Consider the following 14,636-nt stretch of genomic DNA (forward strand, 5'->3'; position numbering starts at 1 on the left):
AAACGCCCTGAACCAAAGTTGTTTAAAGGGGTCATATGATGTTGCTAAAAAGAACATTATTTTGTGTATTTGGTGTAATGAAATGTGTTTATGCGGGTTAAGGTTAAAAAAAGGCCTAGAGTGAGCGGAGGCCGGCTTGAGTGAGCGTCGACAAAGGAGCGTCCGGCGGGCTTGCGACAACCACGTGACGACCCCGGGCTGGACTTCGTTTCGTCCACGGTGAAAGCCGATCCGGCGATCCACAGCGCAAAGTTCTAGTATTTCCTCAGCAACCAGCACGGATCAGCTCCAGGCATGATTACTGACCTCACCTGATTTGTTTTTTTGCCCAAGTACAAAATTATGGTCAAATCTCTCATAATTTTGAGTAATGAAACAAGGTTCATATGTATGAAAGTATACCAGAATGCACGTGCGCGTGTATGTGTATGTGTGTGTATGCATCAGTCGACTTTATTAAACTTATGTTGAACAGCATTTTCTCTCGACAGTAGTAAATGTTTCAAAAGACAGCAAATACAAACAGCCACACAACACATAAACCAAGAATAAATCAGTAAAAACAGACAAACAACTGACACTACACAAACATATCAAGGCTAGTAAATTCCTAGTGTAGAACTACTAGAACTATGTGGGAGTCTAAGGATCTATGAAGGACACCGCTATGTAGCGTGTACCGTTGGTCGTAGGTAGTCCTTCGTGAAGGTGAGTGAGTCTACCTGGATGCATGAAGCTCCAACCTTTTCTAGGAGATTCTATGGAACAGTTATATCTGTGAAATCGACAACCTCCACCCTGAAATAGAAGGAAATGAGTCATAAGTTTAACTACATGTGATTCTACAAGGTATTTAAAACCTGTTTTAGAAAACGTAAGACCAGTGTATCAGCTCGCCTGGAAATCTAAGCCCTTGTTGTTGAGAGCTATATTAATGGTGAATGTTGAGGAATCGTGATGTGGTCTTAGATAGGCTTGTCTGTTTGGAGTGTACTTCACCACAAAGTTCATAATGGCATAGCTCTGAAAGAAAAAAATGTAAAAAGGGAGACACAATCAAAACCCAAACCTCAAAAGTTTGACAGATTTGCTTACAGTTTTGTGCAACTTTTTTCTTCTGTGGAACAAACAATTGGTGAAGAACCTTCATGTAGATCATAGTTAAAATGTCTATTTTGTTCCTGACATAAAACTATTATGTAACTTTGGAAGACTTGTGACTTGGAAGACTAATGGTACAGTATGGACTACTTAGAGTATATGGTACGTTTAACAGACTTGGTCACTGGTGAACTGTTGTTGAATGGAAGAGAGCATGGTGAACAAAATTTCTAAAGTTCCACTGAAAACATAACGGCGTACGGGTTTGGAAAGACATGAGGGTGAGTAAATAATGCTATATATTTAATTTTGGGGTCTACTATCCCTTTAATGGATGACCCACAAAGAACTCAGACCCACGGTGCCAACTAGAGTTCACATTCCATGAGTCAAATGAACCAGAGAACTAACAGTGCTTATCCAGTTAATCGTGGACAGAGCCCTCCTGAAAGAACAGCATGAGAAGAAAAGTCGAAAATTACAGAGAAAAAGATGACTTGACTCATTCCATGAGTCATATCAACCAAAAACCAAACAAATCTCATCTAGCAAGCTGTGTTTTGGTTGGCTGCTGTAATAAGCCTTCGGAAATCATGCAGATGTGCAATGTACTAAAAAGATACCATTGGCTGACAAAAAAAAAAAAAGTTTAAACTGTGCAAATTATAGAAAATGCCCTACTTATAATAAGCAGCAGCTCAGTGATTGCATTTGAGTGTGTGAAGCCATGAGTCGAATCAATGGATGACTTAATGGATGAACTTCAGGAAGCCTGTCAAGACCATGTCAGGATCATATTTCACTCCACAAAGAGAAAATAAAAGGAGTTTTAAAACAATTGTTCCAATGAACAGAAAGTTACCTTACATTTACTATGATTCATGGTAGTGTCTGATGATTATGTATTTTTCAAACTGGATCAAAACGCACTAATAATGCAAACACTGAAATGCAAAATCTGAAATGAAATCTTCAATAATTAAACAATAATAAAAAACAATATCCTCACACTCAAACTATTTTACATGTGTAGGGATGCACCTGGCCTTAAGTTATCTGCAGGATTTTTTAAAGCATTTAAAGGTAAATGATTTGTTGAAAAGGTGAACATGCCATCTGTGTTTAATTTCACAAAACGCAAACAAAAAGGGTCTTTCTTTGGTTCTTAATGGTTTTAATGGCCCTAAAATGCCCATAATGCCTTACAAAAAGATGAGGTTGAGGTAGAAGAGACAAATTCCCTAACACATGCTCAGACATTCTGATATAACAGCTAATTATGACTCGGTCCAGACCCAGACAGACTGGCTCACCTTGGTATAATAGCCAGAGAAGACCTTGAGAGTGACAGGGGAGATGAATTCTCTGATAAAGTGCAGCCATTCCTTATCGAAATCGATCTGTTTCATATGAATGTCATCTGTCGGGACAGTCTCGTAGCCTCCAGTGATACGCTTGTCCTGCAAAGAGAAAACACAATGACTGGGCAAAAAGTCAATGATAAAAACCTTAAATATTATCAGCAATTGTGCTACTGTGTAAAGTCTACTAAAAGGTAATTTTGTCTATTTAGAAAAACAAAATCTGTTTCTTTTTTGTATTTACACATTTTTAAAGATGTTTTTTTTTATTCATGGCCGATCCCTGTACAATGTGTGCAGACTGTTTTAAGGCCGGCGGGTTTATCTGACCTTGTGTCTTCCACCAGACCATGAACCATAGTTTTCCATCTCCTCCACCAGCTCATCACAGGCTTTCTCCGAGAGCACAGGGAACCAGAAAACATCTGGGCATGGCTGCAGAAACATAAACAGGTGCTTAGTATCATCAGATCAACTTTTGACCTTAACACCCAGCACAAGTTTGACTATTCCAGCATAAAAAATGTTCACTCTAAATAATTCTAACTCATACAAACATCGATGGGAGTGTCATGCAAAGAACAAATGCTTTTCTTTTCAAAGGTGACGTCATGGAAAACTGTACTTCCCATTACTTTTACATATTTCTCTTGCAATCATAACATAAGTAATTACATATAGAAGTCTAAAGGCTACAGCAAAAACAGCTAATGAAGGGATCAGAGAGAAGATGAAGAACGTTCCAAATTACAATATAAAACTAAGTTACAGTTATTTTTGGTGCATGTAACTTGATTAACATTATAAGTGGACTTATATTTAATGATGGTTAATGATGTCCTAATTCTGTTGGTCTAGTTTGCATCTTTTGAGACTGTAAATCCACAGATCCTCCAATCATCCTTCTCAACACCTCAACATCTTGGAAACTGTTGGTTTGAATCCTACCTCCCATGTAGATTCTTTAGGGCAGCGATCTCCAGCCCTGCTCCTGGAGATCTACTGTCCTGGTTGACTGGAGGATCTGTATATTTATAGTCTCAAAAGATGCAAACAAGACCAACAGAATGGAATCTCCAACCCTGCTCCTGGAGAGCTATCGTCCTGCAGATTTCAGTTCCAACCTTGCTCCAACACACCTGTCTGTAATTATCAAGTAACCCTGAACACCTTGACTAGCTGGTTCCGGTGTGTTTGAGGAGCTTAAATCTGCAGGATGGTAGCTCTCCAGGAGCAGGGTTGGAGACCCCTACTTATGGTATCATGGAAGGGAACTGTATCCAAGTTACATCAAGTAACCGCAGTGGTGACTTAAGGATCAGCACTTTGCCTCCTCTTTTTCTCAATGTGCGCAACATTGCTTGGACCCATCATGGACCCATGGATTTTCCTACCACGTCTATGCCAACAACACATAGTTCTACTTCTCGTTCTTGCCTTGGGCTTCCCAAATCACGGCTTGTCTGGTAGACTTCTTGGCCTGGTTAAAAGTAAATCAACTCTTAACTCAACTTCTCAACTCAACCTAGCAAAAGCAGAACTCGTCTTCTAGCAAGCCCACAATTCAGCAACATCGTTCAGCAAGGCCTGTCAGAGAACACCACATCCAGATCAAACAAGAAGTTGCAGGTAGTGTTTGATGATCAGTTCAGCTTCACAGACCATTGCAAAGGCTTCCCGGTCATGTAGATTTGCACTGTACTTTATCAAGAAGATCAGGTTCCATCTGGGCAATCTGCATAGTTCCTTGTTCAGTCAACTCTAGATTCTGGAATAATGCAATGCTCATCAAACGTCTGCCAATTTTTCAAATATATGGTTGTTCACTTGGTCTTCAATCAGACCAAGAGTACAGAACAACCACTGGTTCTACATCTGTACCCTCCTACCTACATTCACTTTCACAAATGTATCCTTATCCCACAAGTCTGGTCGGTAAGTGAGTGAAGCTTTCTAGAATATTAACTTTCTTATCCTGAATATTAACTTTACTAAACCTCCATGCGGGAATGATCTTTCCTACTCTACCCGAACAGCATCTGCTAAATGAATAAATGTAAATGTTTGCTCACCTGCTCCAAGACGTTGTCAGTGAAAATTCGGGTATAGTTGGGATGGATGTATTTCTCTCTCCAGTCCTGTGAAAAAGAAAGAGGATTAGAACTTAAGCCCACTGAGTGACCTGCATTGCAAACAGTGATTAGATCTGCATTAATCCGGCAGGCGGACTAAAACCTAGATGGAGGTCAACACAGACGTATGTTTACCCTGTCAGCACTCCACTTCATTATTGATGACAAATGTAGCACTAAATGAACACTTCTGGACCCTGATGTTTTGGAATTGTACCAGACACTCTGTATACAGAAAACATTCACAAATCACAAATCATCTAGTCACTCACCAGTGGGTTTTCAAATATTTGCCAAAGGTCATTGTTATAATGAGATGTGTTATAGTTGGCAGTCGAAATAAGCCTTCCAAACTCATGACGATTTGTAACATACATGAAAACTCCCTGTGGTGGACAAAGAAAAGGTAGTTAGATACTATAATCTATAATCAAAAAAGTCCAATGTTAACAAAAATTAAACATTGTAAAATGAGCAATAAACAAAACACATCATGCAAATAATTTTAAGTCGATGATAAAAACAAATCACAAATAAGCAGCATAATCTGTGATAATGTATAATCAATAACAATGGAGGACAGATGTTGGGAAGGGCTGTGAGAGGGAATGGAACGGGAACACAGGGAAGTGCTGGGAAAAGTGCAACTCCAGGAATCAACATTCCTGTTTACTTTACTAGAAGCAGGGACAAGGTTTCTTGCATCTAAGTCTGGGAAGGTCAAGACTTGCTCACAGTCTAGGCTTCACTAAAACATGTCTAGCACCAATCTCAAACATATTAGTGTAATTGTTCAAAGCAATGCAAACATACGAAGGTAACAAGTGCTACATAAATACCTAGACTGAGATAAGTCATGGAGGTAGTGAGGGTAAGTTTTATGTTACTGGTACTAGTGTGCTTGGAAGGGGGTTGCTCTTGGATATAGATGTTATTGCGGGAAAAACTATAATGCAGGAAATCTATTAGATCCTTCATTGGCCTTTCCACCACTGTGTAGAATAGTGTGTAGAATTTCATGGTTCAGTGTATATATATAATATCTGGTGCTTTGTCCAGGTTAACCCCATCAGAATAAAGCAGATGTAGCTTATCAAACGTAGCATCACTTTTCCAAAGGGTTCCGCTTGTTAGCTGAACACATCTGTCAGTGCAAGATGTATTCTAAAATTGATATAATTTTAAATCAAATGTTTGAATGCCTACCAGCACATGCACATACATTTATGGAATAGAAAAACCATGAAACAACCACATTGAGCTTGAAATGGAGATTTATGTTTTTCCACATGCATAGTAATTCATCTCAAAATTGGTTCACCAAGTCTTCTGGGATTATATGTTCTGACAACACTGCTTGTGATCTTGAGATTACACATACTGTAATGAACCCCAAGCAAGCAAATATTAAATGTTAGTAAACCTTTCCCTTCAAAAATGAGCGTTTATTACTACATTTATTAATGCGTGGTTGGAATATCACTTTCTAACCATTTGGAAAAGTGATGCCTTGCTTTAAAACATTTGAATCTTAAATTATGCATGATAGAATAATCAAAACAAGAGGAACCTGTGGGGGTCTGAGCATTTGGAATGATTCCGGAGAAGGAGATTCTCTTTCTCTCTGTACTGTCTAAAATGAAGGAAAAGCACCATGTAAATTATATAATGATACATAAACAGAGTACGATACAAAGAGAGAGAGATAGAGATTAAGAAATTAGAATATTAGAGAAGATATGGGCACAGCACATGTACAATATTAAACTCTACCAGAACAGTAGAGATGCCTGCAAACTCTTGTATCGAGGTTTTTTAGTTGATTTTCAGCTCAGAAAAGGGCTATGCGCTGCCTTTAGGTGTCCTAAGCAGTTAGCTGTAGACAGTTAGAAGAACATCATAGTTAGTTATTAGTGGTGTATTTTGTTCAAGGAGGAGTAAAAAGCGCACAGCCAGACATTCCCATTGGATCAAGGTCACATGATGGATGTGAAACAGGGAAAGGATGATGGGCAGAGAACATTTTGAATGCATGACAGAGGCTGTCATAAATGAATGGAGATGCCATGCCTTCACAATAGCACATTGATATACTTTGAATACTTGCCAGTTACATCTTGGTCACAGAGGTGCAGCAGATGTTTCAAGGCATTGAGAAATCAGGCTAAATTGTCATATGCAAACTAATACAGGACAGTTTCTGTTTTTAGAGGTGAATTGCTTGATGATCTACTTATGGAAGCCCATTTCCTCAACTGAATTAAAAAAAGTAATTGTGACTTTATATCATAATGCTGTTTTTTTTTTGCAATTCTGAATTGCGCGATATAATTACAAGTTACAAAGTCAGAATTGCGAGATATAAACTCACAATACTAAGGAAAAAAGTCAGTTTCCCTTTCCCTTTCTCTCATTGGCTGTGAGTGGCTTGATCTCCTTCGGCGGGTCTGAGGAGGAAGTTGTCGCTGATGACTCCATGTCAGAATCAGAATCAGAATGAGCTTTATTGCCAGGTATGTTTACACATATGAGGAATTTGTTTTCGTGACAGAAGCTTCCACAGTGTAACAGAATGACAGTGACAGAACAAAAAACACAGATAATAAAAAATTTAAATAAATAAAAAAATAGAACAAGTAAAATAAGGAATAAAAAATATACAAATCGACAATCGACAATTGTATGTCCAGGTATAGAACAATAGACAGTTGTATGTACAGGTATATTATGTGCAAATTGAAATATAGACTGAGTATGTGTGTTAGATAAATAAGTGTATGAGTGAATAAATAGTGTGTGTTCCACAGTTATTGTCAAGTGTTCATGAGAGGCCTGAGGGAAGAAACTGTGCCTGTGATGGCCTGAGGGAAGAAACTGTTCCTGTGTCTGGCCGTTCTGGTGCTCAGAGCAATTTCAGACTTTTCCACACTGCTGAGTCACTGGAAGAGAATTGAATCCTTATTTTTTCAGAATAATTCCTCTTTGCCACTCTGATCTCCTTTTCCATTGTGTATTTAGCCTGTTTATACAAGACATTGTCCCCCTTCCTGTGAGCAGACATTGTCCCCCTTCCTGTCTTCCTTCGCTGACAGCTTCAGATGCTGAAGAGAGGGCGTGCTCTGGCGAGGACCCAGACACTCTCCCTCCGAAGCAACCAACATGGCCCAGCTTAGACAGCGAGCTGATCTGCGTTCTCTTTAAGGTTATGGAGGACCTCGGCTTTGACTTGTCCCACCCACTGCCACTTAAGACGAGTGGTACCTGCAATGGTCCGCCCCGTTCTTCCCAGGGGTTCACAGCGAACTAACCAGGATGTGGCGTAGCCCTTACTCAGCACATGTTCATTCCTTCACTTCTGCCGCTCTCACCACTGTTGACGGCGCTGAAGAAAAAGGTCGTTCCACATCTCTGCCCTCTATCAGCCCTGGGATTGAAGGCCCATGCAGCTCGCCCATCTAAGCCCTGCAGGACTGCCTCCACTCTGGCAGGCAGGGCTTATTCAGCAGCTGGCCAGGCTGGCTCAGCATTTCACATAAAGTCGGTGCTCCAAGTTTTTCAGGCCAAACTTCTCTGCACCGTGGATGAGTCCAGCCAGAGTTCCAATGCCTTCAAGGAGCTGCGCACAGTGACTGACCTGACTCTACACGCTACAAAAGCCACTGCACAGGCAATTGGAAAGTCCATGGCCAACCAGGTGGTGGTGGAGTGCCACATTTGGCTAAACTTAACGGAGATCAAGGACGCTGACAAGATCACCTTCCTCGACTCCCCATTCTCTCCCAAGGGACTGTTCAGCCCTGCCATGGATGGATTTGCTGAGCGGTTTATGGCAGCACAGAAGTCATCACAGGCAATGCGTCTCTTCCTGCCGAAACACTCCAGTCTGGTGGTTGGTACAGATCGCCAGAAGGCTACGCAATTGTAAGAAAAAAGCCAGAATTGTGATATAAAATGTCACAATTATCTTTTTTTTTATTTCAGTGGCGGAAACAGGCTTCCATATCTACTCTCCTACATTCCTCCCTTATTACAAATCCAGCTCTATCAACAGAATCCATGACATTTTGAGACAATACTTTTGAAACATTAAGTATATATTGTAACAGTTTTCTGGTGTCTTCCATTGTAATGCTGTAAATGTGATGTTTTTCCCCCTGTGATTAATAAACAGCATGCCATTAAAAAAAAATAAAAATAATAATATATATATATATATATATATTTACATTAATTACACAGCAACAAATTACATTAAATTACACTGCACACCTAACTAATTAAAACTATAGACTATTATAAAATGAATGCTATGATTGTTGCTGATCTAGATTAAATATATAATTACTATAATTGTACAGCTTTGTGTTTCAGCGGTCATACCAAGTCTCTGGCATTCCTGCACATGGCCATGTCGGGGTCCAATCTCTCCAAGACAAAGACATTCCTATTTTTGAGCTCATTCCGCAGAGTCTGGCCCTTTATGAGGTAGATGTGGGCCATGAAGGGGATGTTCCACACACCACTATTTACACAAGGAAAGACAAAAGAATATATAAAAAATAGTAACAATGCTTGGTATTATAGAGTCATATTTTAATACAATGTTAAAATAGACTTTGTTAGAGACATGTCCTGGTGAGCAATCGACATGCTAAAAAGTAATCTGAGTTTGAATAGAGTACTCTTTTTGATTCAGAGAAGGATAAATGCAATTTCTTAATGTTCCAATAAGATTATATACAGTGAAATATCAGATCTTAGTCATTTACGGATCACATCCTCCAAGATACTCACACACGATTTCCTTGCACAATGTCAATGTAGTCCTCAGATCTTGCATAATAACCATCCAGGCTCAGGGCTCCCCAAAAGTTGGACCACAATTTTCCATGACGGGTGACAAGAGGGCCAATTATTTTTCTGAGGTCGAAAAAGGAAAAAAAATCAGCACATAAATCAGCAACAGTCCATAAATGTACTATGATAGGCCTATTATGCAAGATAAAATGCTGCTTTTTTGCCACCACAAGAAGACCCTAAAATTATAGGAAAACTGAATGTCGACATTTGATGACCACAAAACAGGTTCAGATTTGCTGTAGTGCTGAATTAGTTTTCCAGGATGACACTATCGGGCAGCATGGTGGCAGGAAGGTCCCCGGTTTGAGCCAGAAGGCCTTTCTGTGTGAGTTTCCATGTTCTCCTGTGTTGGCATGGGTTTCCTATGGGTGCTCAGGTTCAGTGGTTTTCAAACATTTTTAAGAGCGACCCTTTTTTTCTTTTTTTAAATTGAAGTGACCCATATATACATATATTATCACGAAAAAGCTGTCACTCAATTTTAGTTTATCGCGATCACACAACATTCCGTTATGATCAATAAAGCTCTCTACATTGCACAATGAATCTTTTATTTATATTGTGTCTACAATACTAAAAAGTTGTTTTTGCGTTTTGAACATTTTGTTCGGTGAGTGGATTTTAACTTAAACACCTCTGATTGGCTATTGCGTTCAAGAAATCAACAGACATGTCTGTGATTGGCCACACTGCTCAACGCTGCAAAAACACATAAATAAAAAACCTTTGAAGCCGCTCTCCACAGAGCAAACACAAATACGCATTGGAATCTGCCGTGACACAGCTGCCGCTTACTTTCGTTTTATTTTTTTATGTTTATTTTGTTATTAAAGTTACATTTGCCGGTTTCTGCCTCCTTCTTTCATGTGTCTTGAACTTTGTTACATGCATATATATATATATATATATATATATATATTTTCCTTAAATAACCACTGCTCTGATTTCCCGCACAATCCAAAAGACATGCAGTATAGATGATTTGGACAAAATAAATTGCCTGTAGGTGAGAATGTATGTGTGTGTGTGTCCATGTGTTAGCCCTATGACACATCCATGATGTCCCCTGACTGCAGCCCGAGATGCTAAGAAAGGCTCCAGCATCTCTGCGACCCTACAGAGGATAAGTGGTTTGGAAAATAGGTGGGAAGTATTGGTTTAATTAAAGTTTATAGCACATAAGTGGTTACCATGATTCATGTGAAAACATATACTTGTGAGGTTGTGAAGAAGGCATCCTTTTATTCGGGCACATGACAGCAGTTTTATATGGTATTGTTCCTATAATCATGAGAGTGACCCTGGAGTAACACAGTCAAGTCCTTCACCTCTATTGTGACCTTAAACTCAACAAGCCTACAGAATATCACTTTACTGAGGTAAACATGTCATTCAAAACACATAAGTGGAAATTATAGTGTTGGTCAACAATGTGAAAGCAAGTAAGTAAAATTCCACATTTATACGGTTACTGGTTACGATTTCACTCCACAAGCCAGAGGCCAGCAGAGAGAGTTCCCAAGCCTTCTTAAAATATCTGAAAAGGGCTTCCTCCATAGTCATGCGAAAGAGTGCTTAAGGTTGTCACGTTAAATGTGACTGAGTTCAGCCTTGTTTCTTATTTAAAGTCTAGTGGCATTATAAGAGTGCATGCGATGTAGAGCAGACTGTTTCTATGCACCATGGGAAAACAGGAAGCCACCCGTGCTTATTTTTAAACCTTGAGGGATTTGCATTCAGTCGGCTGTAATGTTCCTGTGGTCTTAGCACATGAGAGGTTCAAGTCCGTTCCCTCAGACAAAACCGTTACTGTGGAAGATTCCAGATTGTTTTTTTTTAAATGCTCGGCATTGATTAAAGGGAAACTACCTGTTTTGTTCGATGAGGAGTTTTATGGTCTGTCGGTTGGTGAGCATCACATCCGCATCAATGCTGAAGTAATAATCACAAGAAAGATCCTTCCGGCACAAATCCCTGTTAGAAAATAGTAAGGGTGTCATTATTAATTCTAGCAAAATTCAGGGCAATGTTGTTTCTCTTGAACAGCAATAAAACAGAATTGAGAGAATTTTGCTAAACTTTTTATTTCCTGAAATGTGACAAACTGCACATATTTGCCAAGCTACCAAAGTATGCAATCAAATGTCAGAGATCTGATTATTAACACAAACATTTCTTATCAGATTCGCCCAAGACCAAATTGCATGAGCCTGCCTGAAGAACATATGAGATCAAGTTGATACTTAAATGAAACATAACTGTGTCCTTGGCTATGAAATAAAAATAGATGCCAAACACAGACATGCAGTAGGAAAACAGCACCAGGACCAGAGAATCAACTTGTCTACTGCACATCCTGTAGAGTAGGCCTAAAAAAATATGTGATAGTATAACTTCATACATCCACTAAAAGCTTATGGATCTCAGTTATTTATGACTGTCTGTGCAAAAGTTATCACCAATCCAACAAGTCACACACTGAAGTTTAATATGTGGGGTTAAGGGTTTATTCAAATTACTAACCCTATGTATGAACAACAGTAATAGTGACACTTAAACAAGCAGCAATAATTACTATCTGAACCAGCTAGTTAAAAGTAATTGTAAAAATAGCTCAGAGAAATCAAGTGAGCATGTCTAGCAGCATTTGTTTGCAGATGCCACTTGTTTTTATAGTGTGATAGCTTCTGTGGTAACTGTTTGAAAGCAGACATGTACAAGCAGAATAGTTTTGGAGCTGGGATGGGAATCTTGGAGACAGCAGTGTTTTGGAGAATGCTAAACTAAGAGCAAATAGAAGGGCTCACAGGAGCTTCTTCTGTATTTCTTTGGTACATTGCTATAGGATGGGCAGATTTACTGCTTTGTGGTGAGTCGGATGTTGTTTCTGTGTTTTTTATTTGTAAGGAGTTGAAAAGTTTGCTGACATGTGACAAAGGTTTGCGTTTATCTTTGATCAAGAGTTAGAGCTTGCTCAGATTTGCATTGTAATTTACTTCATTATTTGCATATTTTCGAGAGTGACGCTGAAATTAAAGGGATGTTTACATTCCCATGTTCCTTGCTTCTCCTTGAGTTAAGTTCTCCTCGGGGCCAACAACTTTAAAACTGCGGAATACATCCTTGTTCTCTTCCCAAAACTTCTGTATGTGCTTCTCATGGTAAACCTCCTGAAGAACAAGACATGGAACAAGCACGGTCAAAGACAGACGCTAAAATCCAAAAGGTCAAATGGTTCTCATTGCTTTGTCAGCCAGACACTCACACTGTTATGAACAAAGACATTCAGTTTATCATTGGGATAATCTAGACCCAGGAACCTCTCCAGGAACTCTGGCAGGAATGGATTCGGCTGCTCAATGTATATACCAACAGTCACTTGTGGAAATTCCTGTTTAGATAAAGAGAAAAGTCTGGTCAAACATTAATACTTTTTCATGCAGTTGAATTATTCACAATGTTTTCACCTAGGGTAGGTGATATAACCCCCCCCAAAAATAAAATAAAAATACCGTATTGTCCCGAATATAAGACGATGTTAATTTCTTGGAAATATATCTGAAAAAATGCGGTCGTCTTATATTCAGGGTCTAGACTTTGACATGTCAATAATACACCCACAACAATAGGTACGTAATGTAATGTGTGTTGTAAAGATCGTGAGTGAAAACAAAAGAAAAAGAAAACCTTACAGCTGCATGAGTCGTGACTGTCACGTTAGCCTGATGGCAACAAACTCCCTTTGTGATTTTAAAACGTAAGACAGTACCCAGATTTGAAGACTACAGTAAGATTTAACTTCTACTGTTAATAAGATTTTGGTATATATATTACAGTAGGAGTCTTTTTATTGCACAGTAACTGTGCATCGCAATATGAATATTTTGCTGGAAACTCAACAAAATATTATTTAGATTGTATTAACCAGGTTCATCCATCTATTCTCAAAAGAGCTTGTTCTCTGTAGGGTCGTGGGGATGCCGTATCCTATCCCAGTGTTTGGCTTGTTTGTATTTTCGCTCAGTATTTTCACATTACTTGTTTCTTTCTCACATGTAAATAATGTGAATATAGAATAACGAATATATCTACCATGTTTAAAAATGGTATAGCAAAATAACATATACCATCCAGTCTTATTTTTCACATAGCAAGAAGCGCTGCTGGAGGTCTGAGAGAAAGTAGAAGCTTATTTCCCATGACATTGAGCTTAAGGTTACATAGATCTGTCACCACTACTTTTGTGGTTCTTGACCAGTCTACACAGCTCACTAGATCAAATGGGACCTGAGTGGCACCATGTAATTTCCCAGTTCCGACCTTGGCTCTGGGTACCTGAAGGGAGTGTCCTAGAATCGAGCCAGAGCTTTTTTTAAATTGTTACCGACAGAAGAGCAGGGACTAAACAGGAGACACAGGTGATTCTGGCGAGTCTAAACCGGGACAGTTTCCTTTTCAACCTCAGCATAAGCAGTGTGAGAATTTAAACCCTTGTCCCTTTTTCAAGAACCAACCCAAAACCACTGAGCAGATGAGAGTGGTACGACCCAGCCACTCCCTCATCCTGACAAACAACAGACTCTGGGCTTTGTCTCATCATCCTTTCCAATGCTTCCTAGAAATGAATCAAATGTGTCTGATGGGTTAAAAAATAGGCTTTTTTGTTTCACTTGACCAGTCATCTGAGGTTCTACCAGTGACCAAAATGAAAAGGTTCTTCCATTCGCGCTTTAATGTAAGATATAGCCCAAGTATACTTTTTTTCCAGACCAGACAAAGAAAAATAAAGTTCTACTCTACTCTCTCAATTGCATTGTTTCAATTCAAAGACTTATTCATACTGATCTCTGGTTTTGAATTTTCTCACTCTCCTGGGCTGCATTTCCCAAAAGCTTTGTAAGCCTAAGTTGATCGTAGCTCCATTGGTGGCAATGGTTCTATGATCAACTTAGGCTTACGATGCTTTTGGGAAACGCAGCCCTGCTCTGTTTGTTCTACGGACATATCATCTCTTATCATGCGGAGTAATGAGGAAAGGTGTGCTCTTAGTTTTCTAAGTGATTGGACGTCTGCCTGGACAACAATAAAACAAACAATTCTACAGATTTGTGATGGACAGTTCAAGACATAAGAGACTAGATTACTATAGAGGATCTTTTGACTTGGGTCAGTAAGCACCTAC

General features: G+C 39.2%; 1 protein-coding gene across 2 annotated transcripts in view; it reads right to left on the reverse strand.

Annotated features, from left to right (window-relative positions):
- Positions 1-300: 300 nt before the first annotated feature.
- The window catches only part of LOC107757404 (procollagen-lysine,2-oxoglutarate 5-dioxygenase 2-like), a 40,465-nt gene continuing 26,129 nt past the window's right edge, over positions 301-14,636 (reverse strand). The window contains exons 9-20 of one of the 2 annotated variants that reach the window (XM_016574869.1): positions 12,720-12,845; positions 12,503-12,624; positions 11,324-11,428; positions 9,389-9,514; positions 8,975-9,116; positions 6,165-6,227; positions 4,867-4,980; positions 4,535-4,600; positions 2,793-2,897; positions 2,415-2,561; positions 898-1,023; positions 301-798 (exon numbers count right to left, since the gene is read on the reverse strand). In XM_016574869.1, the coding sequence (XP_016430355.1) occupies positions 643-798; positions 898-1,023; positions 2,415-2,561; positions 2,793-2,897; positions 4,535-4,600; positions 4,867-4,980; positions 6,165-6,227; positions 8,975-9,116; positions 9,389-9,514; positions 11,324-11,428; positions 12,503-12,624; positions 12,720-12,845 (1,398 nt within the window). In that variant the 3' untranslated portion in view covers positions 301-642. The remainder of the gene's footprint in view (positions 799-897; positions 1,024-2,414; positions 2,562-2,792; positions 2,898-4,534; positions 4,601-4,866; positions 4,981-6,164; positions 6,228-8,974; positions 9,117-9,388; positions 9,515-11,323; positions 11,429-12,502; positions 12,625-12,719; positions 12,846-14,636) is intronic. The other variant, XM_016574870.1, reaches the window with a different exon arrangement.

The sequence above is a fragment of the Sinocyclocheilus rhinocerous genome, unplaced genomic scaffold (genome assembly GCF_001515625.1).
Source record: "Sinocyclocheilus rhinocerous isolate Xijiao unplaced genomic scaffold, SAMN03320098_v1.1 scaffold3065, whole genome shotgun sequence".
NCBI classification, from domain to species: Eukaryota; Metazoa; Chordata; class Actinopteri; order Cypriniformes; family Cyprinidae; genus Sinocyclocheilus; species Sinocyclocheilus rhinocerous.